At 35.4% G+C, this 25,251-nt stretch overlaps 1 protein-coding gene across 3 annotated transcripts in view; it reads left to right on the forward strand.

Annotated features, from left to right (window-relative positions):
- Cdh8 (cadherin 8) overlaps positions 1-25,251 on the forward strand; it is a 395,795-nt gene that overhangs the window by 127,888 nt on the left and 242,656 nt on the right. For all 3 annotated transcript variants that reach the window (XM_021169423.3, XM_021169421.3, XM_021169422.3), the window contains exon 3: positions 10,666-10,960. In XM_021169423.3, the coding sequence (XP_021025082.1) occupies positions 10,666-10,960 (295 nt within the window). The remainder of the gene's footprint in view (positions 1-10,665; positions 10,961-25,251) is intronic.

Below are 25,251 nucleotides of genomic sequence, written 5' to 3' on the forward strand. Positions count from 1 at the left end.
ATATTCAAATTTAAAATGATTTAGTATAACACAGGGATTAATGCTTTGAAACAGCATAAAACTTTAACTAGAAGATGTGATATGTGGGGCCTTTTCTGCTTACCCTTTCATTATTTTCTTCACATATTTTTTTATAATTAAGATGTTCAGGGTACATTTAAACATAAATGTACATTGTGACTAATATTCTTTCTATTAGACATCTCTGTATCTAATTTTACCTTCTATGAATTTATCAATATCGTAATTTGTCTATATTATCCCTCTGAATAATCTTATTATTCAGTCTATTCAGCCAACCAGCCAGCCAGCCAGCCTGTCAGCCAACCAGACACCTTCTAACACGTTATATTTTCATCCATTCATATCAAAGTATCTTCAGTAATACTGGTGCTTTTAGTATTTTTTTCTGTACTCTTATCTACATCCAAATAGGATGACCAATGTGAACTAGTTTTAAGCTGAGCTCAGCTAAATCATGAAGTTATAATCTTAGACCAGGAAGAAGACTCAAATGTTAAGAGCACTTGCCAGATAAGCCTGACAACCTGAGTTTGATCCCCAGAAAGAAATATCTCTCAATTTCCTAAAGAAAGCTAACCCTCTGTACTTTTATTTAAATTTCTTTGATTTTGAAACATAGCATGCCTTTATCACATTATATATTGCTTCATTTTGATAATTATAAAAAACCTTTAAGGGGTATTCTTAAAACACTTTGCAAATAGGGAAACTGACTATTGAAAAGGTCGATTCCTCCCTATCTTTTAGTTTATTTCTGTCAAGTTCTATTTTTTCTTATTATACTCTCATTCTTGGACTCATAATCTGGTGTTACTCTACATGGTTGTGTTAGATAAACATATTCGCTTTGAATTCTATTAGAGATGGCATTTCATCTGGGTTGCTATCAGCTTATAGGTAAAAATCATGTTTCAACAAAAGGGTATCCTCTATTAGCATTGGCAATACTAGCACAGAGCCTTGGCCAACAGACACTTGCATGCTGACCATAAAAATGGCGAAGTAAAGAATAATTAGTTATAAGCGGCACATATTAAGAATAATGTTTTCCATCCATTCTTCTTATAAGGCTTTACTTAACTAAAACTTATTGTATAGCCACAGATGAAACAATTTTTTTGTTATCAATATTGAGTAAAATAAATAACTACTTAAAAATGAAAAGGAAATGAGTTTCTGTTAGTTTACTTGGCGAAATATATAATCTGGCCATTTATCTAATAGAAACAAGAACCTCTGAGACTTTAGAACTTGAACATTCCTGGGGTAATATTAAATATGCCTTTGATAAAATAAACTAATTCTATTATTTGTTATTATTACAGAGTGAATGCTTCCAGTATCCTTTCTCTGAATTTCATTAAAGTGAATGCTTTGGTTTGCTTGCTTGTAGGTCTTGTTCTACAACAAACAAACAAACAAAAACAAAAAAAACCCACAGTCATTGTATTAACTCAAATATTCCTTGCTTGCTAGGTCTTGTTCTACAAAAAATAAACAAACACCAAAAAAAAAAAAAAAAAAACCAGAGTCGTCATTGTATTAACTCAAATATTCTATAATTCTGATAATACTTATTTGTGTCAATGCATTGCTAAATGTTTTACTTTTTCCAAGAGAAGAGAGAGAGAGAAAGAGAGAGAGAGAGAGAGAGAGAGAGAGAGAGAGAGAGAGAGAGAGAGAGAGAGAGAGAGAGAAGGGAGAAAAAAGAAAGTCGGAAAGAAATTAAGAAAAAAAGAAGAGATAGGAATAGAGAGAAGAATGGAAAGAGGGAGGGGAACAGAAGAAGGGTGGGAAGATGGAGAAGAAAGAGGTAGGAAAAAGAGGAGACACATACAGAGATTTGTGAATCTTATTGAAGCTTAGCAAAGACCAGTGAGCTTGCTATAAACCTGGCACAACATGTTTGTAAAACTAAAAAGATGTGGGCCTAAAGCATAATGGGAGCATATTGGCCTCGTGACTGTCAGTTTCAGTAGTGTATTCTTCTATCACTCCTTTGTACTTACTAGCTTGTCACACATACTAGCTTTTATTTCTATGTCTATTCGGTTTCATACATTTACAAAATGAGTTGCTCCACAAATGGTTTGACATGTCTTCCTTATGTCTGTCTGTCTGTCCATTTGTCCCTGTCATTCTGTGGTAAAATGTGACAGACACAGAAGACCTGATTTTGTGAATTTTACTATTTAAGAATAGTTAAAACAAAACAAAACAAAACAAACAAACAAACAAAACAAAAACCAATGAGTTCCTTTTCTTCTGGCTGCATTCTCAGCTGCATACAGGACAGAGTCTCAATTCTAAGTTTCCATTTCTGTGGGCACCAGCCCCCATCGCCCGGTCAAACTTTCTTCCCACTGGAAGAAGACACAGTGTGATGTATATGTGCCTGTGTCATCAGAGTGCTATACCTTACCTAATTGAAATTCAAAAGAAGCCTGCTTAGGCATTGGTTTGTTTTCCTGAAGGAGATAGAGTTTGCACTTTAGTATAGATAATACAGCCCTTCGTGGTTTTTCAGTGAGACTTTTCTTCTTTATGCTTTCAGTTCCTAAGGCCAATTCAAAAGCAACTATTTAAAAATTCTTTGGAAGCTTATCTTGATTTCGGTAAACTTATATTTTCTCATATACCTGGTCGTAGGAATAATTATCCATTCCCCAAGTTGTTCTTTGCTGAAATCTTAGAGTGGTTTTGTGAGTATTATATTGCCTTATTATGTAATTCAATTCTACAAATTGTTAGCAATTAAGTCACTAAAAGAAAAGTAATTTTTATTCTTTAGATTTAGTCTGTAGTAGAACATTTCAATAAATGAAAGGATTTTCCATAATATGCTCCCCGGCAGGCATTTTCTCAGTTTTGCTTGACCTATCATAATCCAGGATGTTTAACTCTAAAGCATCAGGCATGCTTTATTTATTTATAAGGTCCGAAGTATCAGGTGACTCAAAAGTTCTCATTGTTAATAATTACTTGACCTCATTAAAATGCTGACATTTATGGAGGTCCAGTATCCTTTGGATGAGTGTGTCGAGCATGAGAAGATTGGATCAGAAGTTAGAATATGCAAATGGTGATAGTAACTCTCGAGCTGTCATGAAAACACTCTAGAAACACAAAATGAGCTCATGTGCTCCTCTTCTTTCCTAACCCACACTGTCACTTTCATAGTAGTCTATGTATGTATCCATTCTAGAATGAAGTTTCGTATTCTTATCACCTCAAATGTTCAGACCAAAACCATATTGTGTGAAATGGTGGTACCATCTTGATATGGAATGGCTTTAATCTATGAATTATAATTTATTCACAGATAAATTGATAGCTCATAGCCCAGTTTCTACACAGCAGGCCATATGCCAGATCCTGAGAAGATAGTGTATCATGTAAATTGGTTCAAGAGTGCTGAGCTTGTTAACTTGGAGCCAGATAACATTCATGCAAAACTACGATCAATAAATGGCAGTGATCTCTGCAGCCTGTAAACCCCAATGCAACCCTTAGATTCTAATAGATGCTGATTTTCTCCTTGCAACTTAGATATTTCCTGGGAAGAAAATAATAAATCAGAGAGACATTTCATGGTGCCCATTTGGAATGAATAGAATTTCAAAATGAGTTGTGATCTCAGGGATGCCTGATTTCAGTTAAAGACGTGATTTTAACTGTGCATAATCCATGATGTTATCTCATTTGAGTAGAATATGAAGTCAGAATGTCCTGAAGTAATTCTGTCGGGTAACTGCAACATACTTTTGTCTTAAGTTAATAGACTTGAATTAACTCTAGATTTTATATCTTGAATTAACTTAGCATTTTGGAAAAGCCTATGAGAGAGGAAAAGAGATTATTTCTTAACAATATATATGTACAATCACAAGAAGAATGTGTGTTCTTACTCTGATTCTATGAATTATAATGCCCACATATAAGATAATTTGCATCTGTCACTCATTTTATTAATTTATTCATTACCCAGTGCTCTCTATCCACCCACTCACTCTTCCATCAACTCATCAATCTTAGTTCCTTCATTGGCATTAAGATTCAAATGCTCATTTGCAGTGCCCAAGAGCTTCTGTTTACTACAGCAAACATTTAAGTCCCTGGATCTAACTTTCCTAAATTCTTTTTCTTCATTCCTTAAATCACTGTTTTAAAAATGAAATGGAAACTGTTTCATTCTTCTCCTTCGTTTGCACTCAATCAACTTCACAAATATTTATTGTGCTTCAAAAAACATGACAGCCACATTACTAGGTAAAGAGAATGCAAAGGAGAATAAAATGCAAATGGTCACAATTCTTAAAATACAATTGTGTCTTTTAATTGGGTTTTGAAAATATATGTAGAATGAATAGAGTATAATGATGCCAGTCCTCACAATTCAGAGCCATCACAAGCATCCCTGGCCTGATTCTGTAATTGAAGACATAATGTAAAAGATTGTGGTCACCTCTGCATACTGGACAATTTGTACATCTCCAGTAAATGGATGAATGTCTTCAGGTTTGCTGCAAAAAGAAATTACATGCATTGGCAAAGTGCTTACCATACAGGAAACACTTGACATATATGTATTAGCCTTTTTAGCATTGTTATGATATAAACTACTTATGAGAGGCCAGCTTTCTTTAGACTCCTACTTTCAAAGGATTCAGTCCATAGTTGATTGTCTTTATGCTTGGTCAGCAACCAATGATGATGGATGTGTGGTAGCATTCCTTCAATAACTATGTTATATCCTCCATGTTTGGCAATTAAAAGTTCACAGTGACCAACTTCCTCCAACTAGATGCTTCCTGTAAAGTTTCAAGAGCTTTCCCAATTGGTGTCACCATACAGAAAACAATCATTCAATGTATTATTAGCCCATGGGGCAAACATTTTATTCAAATCCAAATAACAGAACTACAACAACACCAATATCAATCATCACACTTCTCCTTAGGTTTTTGTTTATCTCCCAGAAAACTGAGACTCTGAGAGCAGAGACAATTTTCACAACCTTCACCTTTACAAGGAAGAGTGTAGGGTACATTATATATGCTTATTAAATGAAGGATAAAGTCTTCTTGTGCCATAGCAAGCCCCAGAGTCTTATCCATCAAGGCTTATTTTCATGTGGCCTTTATTCTGCTCCAGTTAGTTAAACCAGCTCCGGAGAAAGGCAACATTCACATGTTCAGATTATGCACAACTGTGAACATTTAGTACACTTGGGATGTCTTTAGCATCACAGGCTCTTGTCAGTGGAATGAAGTGGTGAATAAAATCATTGCATTAAATGTTCAGGACCTGACAGACATGTGAGAAAGAACAGCAAAAATAGTAGCTTGTAATTCTGCTTCACCACTACTAAGAGGGCCAGACTTAGACTCCTCTGGCTCATTCTCAATCTTTTTTTTTTTTTTGATATATACCCACAAGTTTTTGTTATAATTTCAAATTGCTTGTCTAGTGATGTGCATGTGTATGAGAAAGAAAGGGAGAGATGCAAATAATTCCTTGCAGTATCATAATATAAAACATAACACAAACTTTAAAAATCAATTAGCTTTTAAAATCTAATATTTTAAAAGTACACGGCCTCTTTATAATGCCCTCAAATGTGTTTAAAAGGTGATCTCCGACGTAATACAATTTTTATATTTCTTATTCCAAGTGCAAAGACCTGGAATACAAAAAAAAATCACACTCAAACAGGACTAAAATATAATAGTAAATCTAAATTCTGCAGCTTTTCCATCAGCATCTCACAAAGTTGTATTACATGCTTAGTCCAGCTTTAATTCATACCTGTCGCTATCCTTGGTGGACATCTCCCAATTCTGGCATCTCTTATATCCTGGGGTCTCCATGACAAAGAAGGCCAAACCTTTCGCAGTGGGTTTTTCTGGGCTCTCCATAGAAATTCTAACCCCCTTGATCTTGCATCTCCAGCCATATTCAGCTGCCCTCTGGATATGCAACCTGTTCTCCTTGAACTAGCTTCTAGGTATTGACCCTAAAAAAATACGTGCTTGTTTCCCAAGAAGTTTTCACCTATCCAATATTAATCTCTTATTAAGGAGAGCTGACTCTTCAGTCACAGCCTGTTTAATGTTCTGAGGTTCAGTGAAGCACACGCTTTATTTACTTTAGTGGCACTGTTCTGTGAATCACTGCTGATTCTTCAGCCCCAGCTGATCAGCACATACAGATTCTTAGTAAAATATCATAATAGTCCCTAGCCTAGTTCCAGTAGATTACTTGTTACCCTCCAAAATGTCACAGTCCAGGCCTCCGCAGTCCCCATTTCCCTTAGCACTCGTTCCTTCCAAGCTCCTATTAGAACAATTCAATAACAACTGGGCACTTTCTGGCTTTCCAGCACAAAGTGTCCCACATTCCTCTAGAAATAACAGTAAAGATCATCACAGGTATTACTATTTCTCTGGTGCTCAATTCTGTCCTACTTTATTTTTTTTATAACTGTAGCAGATACCATGACCCAAAAGAACATAGGGGAGGAAGGGTCTTTCTTGGCGTATAATTTCACGTTACACACCATTATGGAGGGATGCTAGGGCAGGAACTCAAGAGGGTCTTGAAGCAGAAACCTTGCAGTCCTTCTGCTTGCTGGCTTGTTAACAAGCTGATGTGATCAGGCAATCCCTTAATTGAGGGTTCGTTCTCAGGTATTCCTAGGTTATGTCTAGTTGATAGTTAAAGGTCTTAGAGGAGAATGCATATAAGTGTAATTTTCTCTAGTCTTATCACAGAATAATATAAGTAGAAGTTACTTGAAATATTTCTCAGATACATAAATGTTTGTGTGTTCTTGTGTGTGTACCTGTGTGTATGTGTGTGTATATATACACATGTGTGTCTTACTGTCACATGTGTAAATCAGAGAACATGTAACTGAGGTTCTTTCTACCACCATGTTGGTTCCAGGGATGTAACTTAAGTTCTCATGCTTCATGGCAATGGTCTTTGCCTGCCCTGCCTGAGCCATGTCCCTGACCTGAGTTAGTTTCATCTGTGTTGCAAAGAGACTTATGCCAGGAATATCATAGAGTTATACAAAGTTGAAGATCTTATAGAATGAAAATGCCCTCAGCTATTTTATATTCAATATAGCCACTTTTATCTTTAAATACTTTTCAGATTAATACATCCTCTCAGGTTCTAAAATCAATCTTGTAGATAAGTTATGTCCCTAGAATAACTGAAGTCCAATTAAATCTGTCAGTCGCCATAGAACAGATAGCTTAAAAGACCTGAATTTTACCAATGTATTTACTCTTATAAAAAGAAAACAAAGTATGATTCTTACTTCTTATTTTTGAACCCAAGTGATTTAAAAACCTCACATCACAATACAATTGATTAATCACATGCTATTGATATTAGGATGAAAATACAGTGAAATAATTTCCAGCATAACTAACAATAAGGTCAATTTGTATGGTTTATTTGGTAATTTAGAAAAACTGTGAACAAGAGTGATATGAATCCTCTTGTCTCCAGAATGGCTTCTGTGTGAACAAAAGCCTGTGTGAATGATATATTATTCAAATGTTCTTTTTTTTAATAAAAATGCTAATGGAAATGTTAAAATGCACATAAATTAAAAAGATCATAAATTAGGATTAATATCACATTAATGAATTATAATCCCACATTCATTAAGATAAAATGGCATTTCAATATTTGTTCTTGTTCATAAATTTAATACAATAAATGAAAGGGATACAATTTGAGATTCAATAAATATTTGATGTAATCTTATGCTTCAGCTTTTAAAAATATTCAAAGGTAAAGGAGGAGATTGCAATGTATTTGGGCTCTTTGTTGCTATTTTATGTCTTTTTCATAATCTTTCCTTTTCGTTTATCAAAGCACTAAATACAATTTAAATTTAATAAGAAATTAATAGAGCCTCTTTTGAACAAAAGGAATACCAGGAAGACACAATGACATTGAATTTGTAGGGGGTTCTATCTACAACACACCTACTATTTATTATTATTATTATTATTATTATTATTATTATTATTATTATTATTATTAAATTATTTTATTTATTTACATTAGAAAAATTACGCCCTTCTTGGTCCCCCCTCTCTGAGTTCTTCACTTCCCAAGCTGCCTGTGAGAGGGTGCTCCCTCACCCACCCACCGCCACCTTGTACATGTAGACAGGATTTGGCACTGCTGTCCTCTGGAAGGCTCTACCAGCATCCTACTAAAGCAAATGCAGATATTTACAGTCAGACATTAGACTGAGGTCAGGGACCAATGTAGAAAATTAAAGGAAGGACTGAAGGGAATTGCAACCCCTTAAGAAGAATAAGTGTCAACTAAATGGGACCACTAAGAACTCCCAGAGACTAAGCCAAAAACACACCTACTTATTTTTTTTATTCTTTTTATTATTTATATATTTATTTACACTCCAGATTTTATTCCCCTCCCGGTCCCACTCTCTGACTGTTCCATATCCCATATCTTCTCCCTGTCCCCTGTCTCCACAAGGATGTCCCCACCCACCTCCACCCACCCCACCAGACCTCTAAACTCCCTGGGACCTCCAGTCTCTTGACTGGTTAATTGCATCTTCTCTGACTGAATCCAGAGCTGACAGTTCTCTGCTGTATATGTGTATGCTGTGGGAGAAGGGGACCGCATATCAGCTGGTGTATGCTGCCTGGTTGGTGGTCCAGTGTTTGAGAAATCTCTGTGGTCCAGGTTAATTGAAACTGCTGGTCCTCCTACAGTGTTATGCTCCTCCTCAGCTTCTGGCTTTTCCCTCTAATTCAACCACAGGGGTCAGCAGCTTCTGACTCAAAGAACTGCAGGGGTGGAAATGAAGAGGAGCCTGAGGAAAAGAAGGTCTAGGGACAGGCCCAAAGTGAGATCCAGCTCAAGGGGCAGTCCCAAGGCTGGGGATTATTACTGAGGCTATGAAGCACTAACAAAAAGGGACCTAGCATGACTGCCCTTTGAAAGACCCAACAAGCAGCTGAAAGAGTCAGATGCAGATATTTGCACCACACCTACTTTTTTAAAGAAACAAATACTTTATATCTCAAGGTACAAAAAATTATGTCTGTATAGGCAGATATGTAACAATTAAACAAAAATACGTGCATTTAAGTATTATTTTGCCACATAAAAGTCATTTATTCTACAATGCAAGATTTGAAAAAGAATGTACATTTATTTAGATTTGTTTATTTTTGTTTTATGTGTATAAATGGTTTTCTGTGCATATGTAGTGAACATCATACATGCACAGTGCCCTTGGAGGTCAAATAGGGCCATCCAATTCACTGGATCTGAACTTATAGATTGTTGTGATAGCCCAGGTGGGTGCTAGGAATTGAAACTTGGTCTTCTGCAAGATAGCTCTCGACTGCTGGAACATCTCCAGAGTCCCAAATAATATACATTTCAAAATAAACTTATTATTTATTACATCAGGAGGCTAGGTACTGGAACCTACCAAGTTTCAATGGGGGAAAAGTACATAGCAGAACACTACAAACTATAAGGATTATTTTTATTTTTATTTATTCCTCTCATATCATACATCCTTACTGCAGCCCCCTCCCTTCGTTTCACTCCTCTCCCCACCTCCCCTCTCCCTCAGATACATTGCTCCTCCATTTACCTTCAGAAAAGAGCAGGCCTCCCAGGGACATCAGGGCTATCAACTGCATAGCAAGAAGCAATAAGGCTAGGCACATACCTTCACATCAAGGCTGCAGGCAGCGACCCAATAGGAGGAAAGGGTTTGCAATTTTGCCTTACTCAGCACCTACATGTGTCTGTAAGTCCAAGGTTTTGCTTTATATCAAAACCTCAAAAATGTCAAATCAGTGCTCATTGATGTAATCTGTAATGGATCTGAACTCTTGTTGAACAGTTGTCATTTTCCAAAAGTTCCATTCTTTTGCTTGAAAATGTTCGGGATCCTATATTAATATATATTTTTACTATAATTTGAGAACCACTTCCTGGACTGTAACAATTATTGAGAATTAAAGAATGAAATGAAATTCTTAAGAAGTTGAGCTGTTGAATTTTTTCTGGCATAGGTACAGCAGCAATCAGAACAAACTATTGCCCCACTCCATTTGATATATCAAATATAAACTGTGCAGAGTTTATAAGCCATATTGGCCTTCTGGCTTTAATATCTTCTACTAAATAATTCATTTTTAAATAAAATTTAATATATTTACATTAAACCTGAATAATGGTTTTTGCCTCATTGTACTTCATAAAATATAGCATTGATAATTATGTGTGTGTGATTGCATATATGTATCGATAATTCAAAAACCATACATGCAATTTTGTGCTCTCTAGAATTTCTCATCATTTTGAAACCATGCAACTTAATATTAAACCAACTTGAGCACTTTATAGAGGCTGGTCTAGATGAAGTTCATTAGGTTTTATTGTAACAAATGTATATACTGAATGCAAATGTATATACTGTTTGTACAGTTTTGGTTAGCAGAGACCGAGGAAGTAGTGTTAAAAGAATTAATTTGATACACAACCAATAGTCAGTTAAATAATTCTGAAGATAAGTTAGCTGTCTCCACAACTAACTCCTGCTACTTTTCATTTTAGTTACACACAGATCTGGATCCTGGAAGCAAAAAAATCAAGTATATCCTATCGGGTGATGGAGCTGGCACAATCTTTCAAATAAATGATATAACTGGAGATATCCATGCTATCAAAAGACTTGACCGAGAGGAAAAGGCTGAATATACGTTAACGGCTCAGGCAGTGGACTTTGAGACAAACAAGCCCCTTGAGCCTCCTTCTGAATTTATTATTAAGGTTCAAGATATCAACGACAATGCACCTGAGTTCCTCAATGGACCTTATCATGCTACTGTTCCAGAGATGTCCATTTTGGGTATGTATGTTTCCAATTTCTCAGATTTGTTAAGGGTCATCTTTCAAGTAGCTCCTGGCATCAGGTCTGGTAGGTTGCTGAATGAAAGACATTTATTTCCTACTTCTCTGTCATTTGCATTTGTAAATCCCCTTCCTTGGAGCAATCCACAGCTCAATAGCTTTAGTCCCTTAGTGATAGAGACTGACAGAGGAAGGGTTTTATTAAAATGGTGCTTCTTACCTGGCACTATTTCAATAGGCTTATTTGCATTCCTGTCAAAGACAAGTCTTGTTACTGAGACAGATTTATCAAGATTTGTTCCGACATGCCAAGCTAATCCTATTGATATTTGGTTCATGTTTAATTATTTGTTTGTGTATATTCTCATGTAGATGTAGTGCACAGAGGCATAGGAAAATATTTAAGACTAGAGTAAAAAGGATGCTGGCCTGATTGGATAGGATGACTCTATGGTGGGCTATACTGTCATGTTTACTAATATCTTTCTCTTTTATGGCTAATTGACATTAAGTGCATGGTTTCTATATGCCAACACTACTACCATTGACTCATTCCTACCTTCTCTGAATCATTGATGTGTTTATTATGTAAAAAAGCAGAGCAATATGCTTTCAGGAACATGATTTTAATACCCACTCTTGTCAATCTGATTATCTATTCTATAACCCCAGCTCTCTTTCTTCCTTCACAAGTCAGGAGGAAGGATCCAAAGTTCAAAGTGCAGCATCACAGAAAGTCATGTTTTGCATATGCAGTGTGCTGCTTAGGTTATGTCAAATTGCATTTAAGGATATATGGTAACCAACAAGGCCAATTAAACTAGAGAAGGTAAAGATGACAAGACAGGAAATGGAGAAAAACATACCAGAAATAAAATCAATAAAAATAAGTACTTCAAACCGAAGAATCTACTGCTTCATTTGCCTGCTTCGTTCAGGAGCTTGCATGCTCACAGGTTTTCAACTGGAAGTTCCAAAGAAAACCAAACACAATATTAAAAACCATCATCATGATGACTCTTTAGATGGCTCCGACCTAGCCGTCCACAAATTTCTGTGTCCAACATGTTGAAACCCACATAAAACCTGAAAGACATTGGTCAAGTTTTCCTTTTCTTTCAAAATTTGCAGCAGGTTGTTCTTCTATAGCTGTGGTTGACAGAAGTACAATGTGCAAATTGTTTATTAATTCTTTAAGAATTTTGTGCCAAATGCTTGGATAATATTCACCCACCTTTACCCTCACAACCCAGATTCACCCCCTTAATTTCCACCTAAATTTATGGTTTTGGTTTTTTTTTTTTTTCCTTTTCCTTATCGAGACCAAAGTATGCTGTCTAAATATTGTTGGATCAGTGGTCTTTCATTTGAACCTTATTGACTTATCTGGGGATAAACGTTCAAAGGAAACTGACTCTCCTCTTGCAGCAGTCAAGAAATGCCCGTATGAACTCATGTAAAGGTGGAACTTTGTGACTGTCTTCCATCTTTGAGTTATGATTTCACTGACTTTAGACTTGTATAGTTATTGTGTATGCCATCACAGCAACTATGAGCTCATAAGTGCATTTGTCCAGCTGTATCCAGGACACACCAATTCTTTGTAGCCACCTACTACCTCTGACTTTTAAAATCCTTTTGATCCCTCTTCATAATCCTGGAGCCTTTGTAAGAATCATGTTTATATATATATATATACACTATTTAGGCCTGGACATTCTCTAGTGAAATCTCAATGAATCATCTAACTTCACTCTTATATTGAATACTTCTAGATCAGACACCAGTGTCATCCAGTGGATAATCTCAGTAGTCCCCTAATAGTATACTTAAATATTCTACTCTTGTTAATTAATGTTTGCATGTACAATGGGAAAATCTTCTATGTATTCTATGGTTTGTTTATTTTTCATTGACTAAAACTGCCTAAACTTCTTAGCCACTGATTTTTTTTTGATGGCTTTATTTTTATTTGATATCCTGTTCCTAAGCTGCCTATAATAAAACTGCAGCTGAAACACCCATTCCAACAGGAAATCAGAACTGATTTCCATTCTTCATATCTTACCCATATATTTCTTCTGGCAGGATTCCATTTTATCTACTTCTTGTGAGAGGAATTCTATTTTTATTTATTTTTTCTGCTCATCAAAACTGAATCGTTGCACTATAGATGCCTGGAATGACATGGTTGCTTGGAGAAACTTTTATGAACTCCTAGCCGTAATGTACCACTCCTCCATCAGCACCACCATAAAAATGAAGTACACAAGAAAGTGGAATCATCTCCATCTTTGCACAGCTTTTAAATTCAGAAGCACAGGCAGGGAGTAAGAAATTCTGTGCTTTCTTTAGATCTTGTTTGGTCTAGTCCTTACCCAATTTGTCTTTTTATTTAGATTTTGTTAAGTCAGATTAGGAAAATGGAATTATTAGCACATTCTTTACACAGAGCATGCTTAATTTTATACAAATGGAGACCAAGGAACTGTAATTGCCCCATGCTACTTTCTCTCTCTTAAGCCCAATGCTGTATGTGTTGACTGTAAATATATCAGAAGATACCCTTTTTACTCATGTAAGTTATTTGCCTGATATATTTGCTGGGAAAATTCTAGATACATACACATAGGACATGTTATTTTCAATCTATGAAAATTTATAAAAAGTTATTCACTACAGAATATCATGCATACATGTACCTCTGTGTATATATGTGTGCATATATTCTATCATTTTTGCTGCTAAAGGAATAGAATTAAGTGATATTTACACACACATACACGTAGGTTTATATGCACATATATGCATATTGTATATATGCACATAAATATACATAAAGATTAATCTTTAATGCTTAAGAAATTTTCCAGAATTCACAGAGAATTTGTTGAAGTTACCAGTACAGATTTGAGTCTAGATTCCCTTCTTCAGTTGATTGTGAAATATTGACAGGTTAAATTGGTAGCCCTATTCATAGCTATGGTGATCAATTAATGACTCCAATGCTCAAATACAAAGTAAAGGGATGCTTGAAAAAAATTCATGTACCATTATTGGTTACTTTTGTGGTGGTAAAATTATCTATATTAATGCATTCCTTACCTTACCTTCGTACGTTCCTATTTGTATTGATTTTGGGCTGTGAGTGTCTGCTTTTTGTTGGATGCTATCTTCTCTGGTTAATGTAAGCAGAGGCAGCTACACTATTTTATTGCCAAGTCTCATCATGGAGGTGAATATCAGGGTTGAAGGTCAGCTACTAACTCCCTTCTTTCCTGATGACCACCGTTCTCTTTATTTTTTTTTTTTTTTTTTTTTTTTTTAGGTTTTTCGAGACAGGGTTTCTCTGTATAGCCCTGGCTGTCCTGGCACTCACTTTGTAGACCAGGCTGGCCTCGAACTCAGAAATCCGCCTGCCTCTGCCTCCCGAGTGCTGGGATTAAAGGCGTGCGCCACCACGCCCGGCGACCGTTCTCTTTCATAGTGTCTCTTCCCCTTAATTCCTTTCTTCTTTCCTTCTTCCTCCTTTGCTATTGCACAAATGCCAGCCCTGTCCCCATATGCCCTAAGGAATGCCAGTAAGAAGTGAGTGATTTCGTTGAGCAGAGAGTGGGAAATAAAACTCTAATTGAGAAATTTACCAATACTTAACAGAAACAAATGCGATGCTTGAGAATTGCTTGCCAGTTGTCAAGCTGTCAAGATAAAACATACATATATATTTGCCCAAATGGCAGCCAAATTAATTTAGAAATATCTGAATCAGAAGCTAGAAACATGGTTCCTTTATATTCTATAGAGAATTTCAGAATTCATGATAATTTGCTTCTATAGCAAACTTGTATAAAGATATTACAGACTTATTTTACAAATTGGATAAAGATATGTCAGACTTATTTTAACAGTGGAAACTGAAGTAATTTTCAAGTTATGATTTGCCCATATTTTTTACTTCAAATAGTCAGTATATACCTTAGTGTTATTGTGTATTGAGGTAGTGAGTTTTAAACTGTAAATTTTAGTCTAAATCTAGACTGAGGTGCACTAAACTTTTTATTTGCTTTAAAAATTGATTCTGGAGTTAGTAAGTTCCATATCTGGTTTCCAATTGTGAGACTGTTAAAACTCCTAACTTAGGAACATCTCATCAGCCTAGGGTATATAGGAAGCCCTAGATAGAAGTATGCCTGGGGAACGTCAACCATCAAACTGCTAACTATGTGGCCCAAAATAGAACCTAAATCCTATAAAACAAGTTTCTTTACAACCAAGATCTTGTTATTTTTTTGTAAAACTTTCATTTAATAAATTATTGAAAGCATAGAGAAAATCTTGGTCAATGAAAACTTGTTCAATGACAATTATTCTAGACATTTAAATGATAAACTGAAATTAACTTTTTTAAAATAACAAAACAAACAAACAAACAAACAAACCCAAAGGGTGTAAAAGGGGCTTGATAGCATGTAGAATTTGGACTGTGGGGTATTGTTTCATTCTTGTCTATGAAGCCACAAAATACTAAATAGTGGTTTTTAAGCTTCCTAATGCTGTGACCCTCTAATACCATTCCCCATGCTGTGATAATTCCAACCATAAAACATAAAATCATTTCCTTGCTTCTTCATAACTGTAATTTTGCTGCTTTTATGAATCAAAATGCAAATATCTGATATACAGGATATCTGATATGCAACTTCTTTCAAAAAGTCATTGGGCCACTGCCCCCAAAGGGGTCAAGGCACAGAGGATGAGAATCTGATTAACAAGACATCTTTTCCACTATCTTGCAGCCAAGTAAGGCTCTAATAGGAAAAAAATATGCATTGAAATGTTATCCCTGAATATCGTGTATGTTAAAATCCTTCTAATTTCTGCAATAGTACTGTGATTTCAATACAGAGATAAATTTAACTAGTCCTTAATATTTAATAAAAAACCAGGATAACAATCAATATTATAAAGCCAACATCTGGTGCTGCTACCTCCAGTGCGTCAGCCATCATGCTCTACTGATCTCTAATAATATCTCTAAGGAATATTGTTTTTATGACACCAATGATTATCCTGCATATTTACCATAGTTAATGTTCTTCTAAGGTGAGAGAGCTTTTGAGGTCAGCATACTCTGCAAATTAAATAAAAGATGTGACAGGAAAGTTGCAAAAAAAAAAGTTTGGAGTGAGATATTACAGTTACCAAGATAGAAATGGAAGTACTTTTAAAATGTTAGACCCAGAAATTCAAATAACAATAAACATCTATAAAGATCCCTGCAGTGAACGGCAAGGGCCGAAGGGCTGCTAATGTATTAGATACAAATACAAAAGACAATGAATGGAGTGGACTCTGTTTCTGCTGGTGGGGAAAGTAATTTTTTGAAAAGTTTAGAAAACGATTTAGGAAATATGCCTTTTAGAAAAATCACATCCCATGGATTTCCAGGGTTTTCCCATCTTAGATGTAACGGAAGCAGCTCCACTACATGAAATTGAACAGTGATTCAGTTTAAAGGGAAAAAAGTGGTAAAACTATTAAGTTTTTAATGTATCATTGTGCTCATTTATTTCTCTTCTCTTTACATTTATACAGTGAATCTTTGTAAAGTTGCCCTTTTATGGTAAAGACTTTTAGGGCTTCTTTTGAAAAGAAGTACATAAACATATACTTATTTGTGATCGTTATCTTTAATTTTAACTCAATAGATTAAGTCTTAAGAGAAAGTGCTAGGTATTGACCCTACATCTTTGCTGTAACACCAAAGAGTAAGATGTTGATGTCTTGTCTTCTTATTCTTTATGTAAGCCCTCATATAGATTTAATTATACACTACAATAACACCACCATCAAGTTCAGGAACTCAATACTGACATACATTTGCTGTTAAATACAGAGGCTTAAATACTTAAATACTATGAAATACAGGGTTTCCCACCTGTCCAAAACATGTGCTGTTGTGCTAAAGAGTGACCTCTCTAGGGCCAAACATTCATGAGACCCCATTACTCTATAATATAGTTTTCTGTAGTTCTATAGTTCTCTTCCTTGATGTGGCCTTTATGTTTCCTTTATGTTTCACAATTAAGAAAAATATTTTATAGCAATTCTGAAACATTGTCAGTTATTTCTCTTGTTGAACACAGAATGTGTCTTTTGACGATACTTTCCAAGATCAGGCAGCACTGACTTCTGTGATATGCCCTATTTTTTCCATTATTGGTGACAATAACTTTGATCACTCTGCAGAGGAAGTGTCTCATGTAAATCTATTCTTTTGTTTAGTTTGTGTGCTCAATGCTTTGAACTTTCATAAATATCTTATTTGTTATCAAACTATGAACACCAAATTCTAACATCAGCATGTTTCATGGGTGAATTAATTAGTAGCATGAGGTAGTAAAATCAGGGAATTTTTTTCATATTTCTCCTTCGGTGACATTATGGCATTATGTGGCATGCTAGTGACATTATAGAGTAGAACATCCTTTCTTTCCTACTTATTATTTACTTATGAATATACTCAAACTAATATGGTGATTTATATTTGTGTTTTATCTAGTAAGCCATTGCAGTTACTTAAAAAATATTTATTATAATGCTCGATTATCTTGAGCAAGAATATGGTACGATTTGAAGCCGATCCTGATTGTTCTTCCGCAATTTTTACTTTCTTGGCCAACAAAGTTTTTGAGAATTTCCTGTGGTTTTAGTTCAGTTAGAGAATTAGAAATTTATACAATGAATTCCAATACAAAAATCTAGGTTGTAGTGTTATTAATTGTTGTTAGAAAGTCTCTGTTTCCAAAATTTCATGAATAAAGTGGATCTGAAGAACTCTTTGGGGATATGTATATGCTTACACACACACACACACACACATATGCATGTACACATTTTACACAATTGTACAGGGTTTACTTGTGTTTTTAAAACACAGAAATTAAGAGAAAGAGTTTATTTAGACAGAAGATATTTTGTATATTATTAGTTAACTCCATATCATATTGCGTTACATATAAATACAACTAATTATTACATAAAATCTATGCAAAGATATAGATTTATTGAGGGAAAACAATATACAGGCAAAGCAGAAACATGACTTGTGCTAGCAGAAGCTAATAGGTAGCTAGAAAGGACATGATTGGACCACCCAGAGAAAGATGTGTCTGTACATACTCTGATTTCAGATTCTAGAACTGTAAATAAGAGAAATTTTGTTACTTTAAGAAATACTAATATGGGCAAGAAAGTATGCATTGGAACATATATATATATATACATATATATATATATATATGTATATATATATATATATGTTATATAATAGATATGCTATATAATAGATATATAACAATGTTTCAAATATATATAAAAGGTACACTTGCACAATCTCACACAAACAACCTCTGATGACTTCTTGAACTCAAAAGAAAGAAAAGAGAAAGGAAAAAAGAAAGAAACAAAGAAACAAAGAAAGAAACAGAAAGAGAAAAAGGAGGAAGAAAGAGAGAAAGAGAAGGAAGAGTCACTTCTCACCAAAAAGAAAAAATAGAAAAATAGATTTAATGCACTTGACAAATTCTGAATTTAGGTTTGGCTTATACTGTCATTTTAGGCCTTAAAATATTAACATGATTTTTTTATTTTATATTATCTGCTCTTATTGCATTTCATACATTTATATGATAATATAATTCATTGTTTTCAAAAAGTCTACATCCGTACAGCAACTTTACTAAATAAAGGGCTTAGAAAAAACACATTTAATATGAATACATTTTGTTTCTATGCAAGGGCACATGTTAGATTAGCATGCAACTGAATATTTGTCTTTTTTATATATTTTCTTTATTTACTTTCCAAATGTTATCCCCTTTCCCATTTCTACCCCCAACCTGGAAACCCCCTACCCTTTAGGGTGTACCCCTGCCTACCCACTCACTCCTGCCTCCCCAGCCTAGAATTGTTCTACACTGGGGCATCCATCGAGCCTTCACAGGACCAAGAGCTTCTTCTCCCATTGACAAGTTCATCCTCTGCTACTTATTGACTGGAGCCATGAGTTTCTCCATTAGTACTCCTTTTCTGGAGGGTCTGGTTGGTTGATACTATTGTTCTTCCTATGGGGTTGCAAACTGGCAAACTATACCAACCTCAGCTTGCATGGAGCAGTACTTATTGTGGCCCCAAATAAAATTTGTATCCAAAGTAATAATTGAAAAATTCACACTTTTTTAAAATTGAAGAAACATGACATGCTCAAAAGATCAAAGCATGCTGTGTCCTGACAAACTTGCAAGCTTCTGCGCTTATCTTTATAATCACAAGTGTGTAGCTTGCTTTTGTGATCTTCTTTTCTTTCTCTGAGCAATCTTTTTAGGAATCTGGCAGCATTGTTTTCTAAAGGAATGATGCAAAGTGAAAAGGGGGAAAACATATCTTGATGGATCTGATTATATTTTTTTGCCAGCTTTGATTCAGAGAGATGAGCAAAATTGAAATTCTTTGGGAAAACATGGGCAGAAAATCATGAGGAATGAAATAAACAATTTCAAAAGATATCCAGCTGGTGTACCTGATGTGAATGGCAATAACAGCTGTAGTTTCAAAACCTCAGGACAGAGTGAACATTCCATTTGTATTCTGCATAAAGAAGCTAAATCTTCATTAAGGATGTGAAGATGGCATAATACCTGTACACACACACATACACACACACACACAGACACACACACACACAGACACACACACACACAATCACACCGAAAGGCAGAGGATGGGAAGAGAGTGAAATAGCAAGCAAAATTTGCAACATCCACTGTATATCTGCAAACATATATGTATGCACACATTCAGTATAATTTAAACATATGCAATCCAATGTTAATTTCTAATTTTCCTCTGTTTTAGTAGTTCTTTCACAGTAGCCAAAGATTTAGAACTTATAATGACATGTATGCCATTCATGACTTTTCCCTTAAAATATGATAGTCTTTCAAGAGGAATTAAGCTATTTCTCCATGGTGGATGAAGCCAAGCTTGGTGAAAAACAAAGGGATAAGATTATAAACATTGTTTACGTGTGTAACTTTTGTAATATGGATACCTTGAATCATCATTTTTTGCACTAATATGCTTTCAGAACTGCCTCAAGAACTGCAACAAGTTTAAAAAACAAAAAACAAAAAACTACTGGATAGAAGCATACAATTCATCGGTAATGTTATCTGTAGAACTCTTAGTATTTTTCTTACCTCTTACATTGTTAAACTCCCACTGCTAACCTTTTTAGATTTTAAAGTCCATCGTCCAAACCTCAGTCCATAATATGTAATCAAACACAGCAGGATGAATTTAGGGGATTTTCATTCTGCATTTCATAGAAAAATTGCTTTTCTGTCACTCTGAAAACAGTTCTAATATAACTACAATTCATCAATTAATTCTAACCCTGTGTCAACAGCTTTACATAAGTCTTGTTTCAGGGTCCATATCCATGGGATGTTAGCTGGTTTTAGTAGTTTTCTTCCTCCTTTAATTATCTTTGCAAGTTTTTGAATAGTTGAATTTCCACTAACTGTTCAATAAAATTTCATAAGAGTGGCATAATAACAATAAAACATGATGTTTTTTTAAATTTTCTAAGTGTTACTAGTTAAAATATAATGCTTGTTACTTTTGTCTTATGTAAAAATTAGAATACAAAACATATGTATAAATATGTATACAAGTGACCAAAAATTAAATCTATAGAAAACAAGATTCTGAATACCTGTCTGTATCCCTACAGTGGACTATGAGCATCCCTTGGAAAGATTTATTATCTTCATTTGGTTTAGAATCCTCTTCCCCTGTTCAGAGTTCTACTGTAGTTTGACTTAGTCTTTTCGAAGACTAAAACAAAATTAAAGATTTGACGCAGTATTAACCCTATCCATGTGAAGAGGCAACACTGATGACATAGCTCTACATGGGCTGTACAATCAGGTCAGTCTCTCTCAGTAGCAAGTAAAGCCTGGTTTCTAAGTCCATACAGAGCCATAGCTAATGGCTATAATTATTTTTGTTTTTCTTTCATTTTCTTCCTCCTCTTGGTGCTTTACTTGCTTGGTAGAATGCTTGTAAATTGGAGTTATCTTAACGTTGCCTCTGTACCACCCTGAGAAATACACATTTGATTCAGTGTCTCAGTGGTTCTTGAAATGTTACGTTACCAATGTTGCACCAAAATTTATGGTGCATACTTAAAAAACTTTTCTATGGCCAAAACTTCATCCAGGTCCACGCTGAGCCTTCTAAGAGCCAGGAGACACCTACTGAATGGTTGGTACTTGAAATAATGAAACCAGCAAACCTGTATTTACCACAGAATTGTATTTCCAAAAATGTTTACTACATGGAGAGGAGGGTGGGGTTCTACTCGAACAGTCTATGATTCTGATGGATTTTTTGGATTACTTTTGTTTAATTTTGATTGAAAATGTTCTTTACTTGTATGCATGTGTGCATTTATGTGATTGTATGCTTATAAGCAACATGTTTACAGAAGAAGATATCAGATCATCTAATTATGGATGATGGGAGCTCCTCTGAAGGACAGGGGATGCTCTTGACCATTAACTCATCTCTGTAAACTTAGCTTTGCCACTTTGCCTTTAGGTAGAAATTAGTATTACAAGATACATCGTGTGATTGATTCTACAAAGGTTATTCAGGATGCTTGTGTGTCTAGAGCTTTGTGAATTGCCATGAACATACACAGTGTATTTCAGGATTATTTTTATTTGTTCCAAAGGAGCTCTAAAAATTCATGAATTAAGAGGATTTGGAGAAGGACAGCTCAAAGAGTCAGCTTTTTTCCCAAATTTGTCTGGAAGGAAAATGAGTCAGCTGCATGTCAGGGCAGCACTAAAGCAGACATCTGTGAAATTCTGAAATCTTGGCTGAAAATGAGTATCAGACACCATTGTCAATAGATTTCTGACATACTCTCCCAGGGACCTTGCCTATCATAGTAATGGAGGTTTTATAGAGTCTCTATGAATATAAGTAGGCATTACTTCTTTAAATTTAATATTCAATTTTTGTACAAAAGTTTAGATGAATGTGCCCCCTTCAGTTGATTAGCATTCATACATTTATAGTTTTGCTTTTTTTATATATAATCTCTCTTTTTTTATTTGTTCATTTTTTAATTAGGTATTTATTTCATTTACATTTCCAATGCTATCCCAAAAGTCCCCCACATCCTCCCCCACCCACTCCCCCATGCACCCACTCCCACTTGTTGGCCATTTTCTGATACATATGCAGCTAGAGACACGAGCTCGGGTGAGGAGGGGGGTACTGGTTAGTTCATATTGTTGTTCCACCTATAGGGTTGCAGATCCCTTTAGCTCCTTGGGTACTTTCTCTAGCTCCTCCATTGGGGGCCCTGTGATCCATCCAATAGCTGACTGTGAGCATCCACTTCTGTGTTTGCTAAGCCCCGGCATAGTCTCACAAGAGACAGCTATATCTGGGTCCTTTCAGCAAAATTTTGCTAGTGTATGGAATGGTGTCAGCATTTGGAGGCTGATTATGGGATGGATCCCGGATATGGCAGTCTCTAGATGGTCCATTCTTTCGTCTCAGCTCCAAATTTTGTCTCTGTAACTCCTTTCATGGGTGTCTCTAGCTGCATATGTATCAGAAGATAGCCTAGTCGGCCATCAGTGGAAAAAGAGGCCCATTGGTCGTGCAAACTTTATATGCCTCAGTACATTTATAGTTTTGTGGCATAATTTTATTGTCTTCTCACTCAGAAATTTCATGTAGAGAAAAATAACATTATTGATTTATATGACAGGATGCAACAAGCATAGATAAACACACAGATTAATAGATAAGAATACTTGAGATATTTAAGCTGTTAAATGAGTGAAAAATAAGGATAGCTATGTAGACTTATGGAGAAAGGGATTTAAACTATGCTACATGTCTTCTTATGTAATTAGTTACCCTGACAAAAGACAAAATATAGTTACTATACAAGGCTGTGTGTGAGAGCATATGGATTTTGGATAATATATGCACTCAGATGCCTTTTTTGCTCTGCCAGGATGGAGTTGCATCTTTTGTTTCTGGACTCAGCTTCACAGCCAGCAGAATCACACTTGTGCCATTACTGAAGAGGATTTTATTCAGTTTCATTTTGTTAGAGGCACAACAGGAGGAGCCTTTATCTCCATGTCAGACTCTTCAGAGCTTATCACTGTATGCCCATTGTGATTCTTTACAAATAACAAGTGGAGACAGAGTTCAGAAAAGACATTGAGGTCACTGAGGGAGATCAACAAATAAAGTTAAAGGCTCTGGGGTTGGAAAGATGGCTTGGCAGCGAAAAGCACGTGTAAAGAATCCCATTTGGCTCCTAGCACCCATAGGATGGTTCACAACCATTTGCAACTCCAGTTCAAAGAGATTAAATGCCCTCTCCTGCCCACTGCAGACATTAGGCACACATGTGGCACACACATATTTATGCATTCATATATATTATATGCATTTATACATTCATATACATTTATATACACATATACATGGAATAAATATAAAACTTTTAAACAATAAGAAGAATTAAAGGGTTTATAATGTTTTTAAAATCCTAAGCAATGCTAGCGTTTAAGGCCAGGATAATAAACAACTATTCTATAAGGCAATGATAATTAATATTAAATAGTGATAGCCAATTCTAACCATGTTAAATTTGGAAACTACTACAGCCTTTTCTTTTACTTTTTGCAATTGAGAAAATAGAGCCAGACTACTGCAAATGAACTTCATTACTGTCTATATTCATCTGTCTACTATATAAAGTTTGAGATTTCCTACAAGGTTTTGTTGGAGGAATCATTTTGATGTGAACATCTTATTTAGTAATTGTAAGATTCAATCATTATTTTACTTGCCTAGATGGTTTGTTGCTTTTTGTGGATAAATCATCTTCCATTGTGTCTGTTAACATAGTTCTTAGTTAATTTTGAGCTCTTGAGAGATGTTGACAGGGAAGCACAACTAAACCTATTGCAAACGTAGATGTAGTCATTTTTGTTTATAAGTATAGTGTAGCGTGAAATATTAAAAAGGAACCCACAACACACCTTCAGGGGACCAGCGGGCAGGCCAGCCTATTCTCATCTCATAGAGACTCTCTGACCTGGAGCTCTGAAATCTCAGCTCAGTAAGTTCCCACTGGTGGGCTGCTATCGCTCTCTCTCAAGCAAATGAGTAACTAAAAAGACAAAAAATAATAATAGAACAAGCCAAATGAAAAACAAAGAAAGAGCATGTAAAATATATACACATAGATATACACACATATATACTCACACATGCATACACACAAACAAGACCTTTGAAATCACAAAAGTTGGAAGCCATAATATACAATACAAACTCGAATCAAATATAAAATGCCCAAACAAGGCAATATGAGACAGAAATCTTCAAAAATAACTTTTGGATTCTTTCATGTTGAACATCTACTGCTAGATGTGAAGCCTGCCCTTGAGTGCTGTTGTACATCCAGGGAGAATCCCTTGGACAAACTATTTTTTTTCTTTGAGAGTGGTTATCAATTGGAGATAGCTTCTTTAGTAATAGACAGAATTTCATGTCTGTTTCCGTGGAACACATTCCAGTTTGAAATTTTACCGGCCCTCTGTGTGCTGTCACAAATGATGAGTTTATATGTATGTCAGCTCTGCTGGGTTGGTACCATAAGTGCCCTCTAGATCTTAAAAATATCTTGGAGAACTTGGAATAGTCTCTACTCCAGTTGTTCAGGACCCACGTGAAGACTAAACTGCACATCTGTTACATACTTGCTGAGAGGCCTAACTCCAGCCTCTGTATGTTTATTGGTTAGAGATTCTGTTTCTGAGACCCCCTAAGGTCCAGATTATTTGGCTCTGTTAGTTTTCCTGTGCAGTTCCTACCTCCTTTGGGGGATCTATCCCAAAAGCTTTTGCATATACATGAGATATGATCTTCTAGCTGGGCTTCTTTGTCAGTGGGAAAGGAAGTGCCTATCCTAGAAGGAACTTGAATTGCCAGGGTGGAGGGATTTCCAGTGGTCATCACTTGCTCTGAGGAGAAAGGGGAAGGAAATGATGGAAGGATTGGGGGTGGACAAGAGTGCCTGGGATGGAGTAAGTGAGCAGGATATAAAGTGAACAAGTAAAAAATAAATAAATACAATTTAATTTAGAAAAAGTAGGACATATGCTCTTGGATCCTCTT

The sequence above is a fragment of the Mus caroli genome, unplaced genomic scaffold (assembly GCF_978045245.1).
Source record: "Mus caroli unplaced genomic scaffold, Mus_caroli_1 scaffold_10, whole genome shotgun sequence".
Classification (NCBI taxonomy): domain Eukaryota; kingdom Metazoa; phylum Chordata; class Mammalia; order Rodentia; family Muridae; genus Mus; species Mus caroli.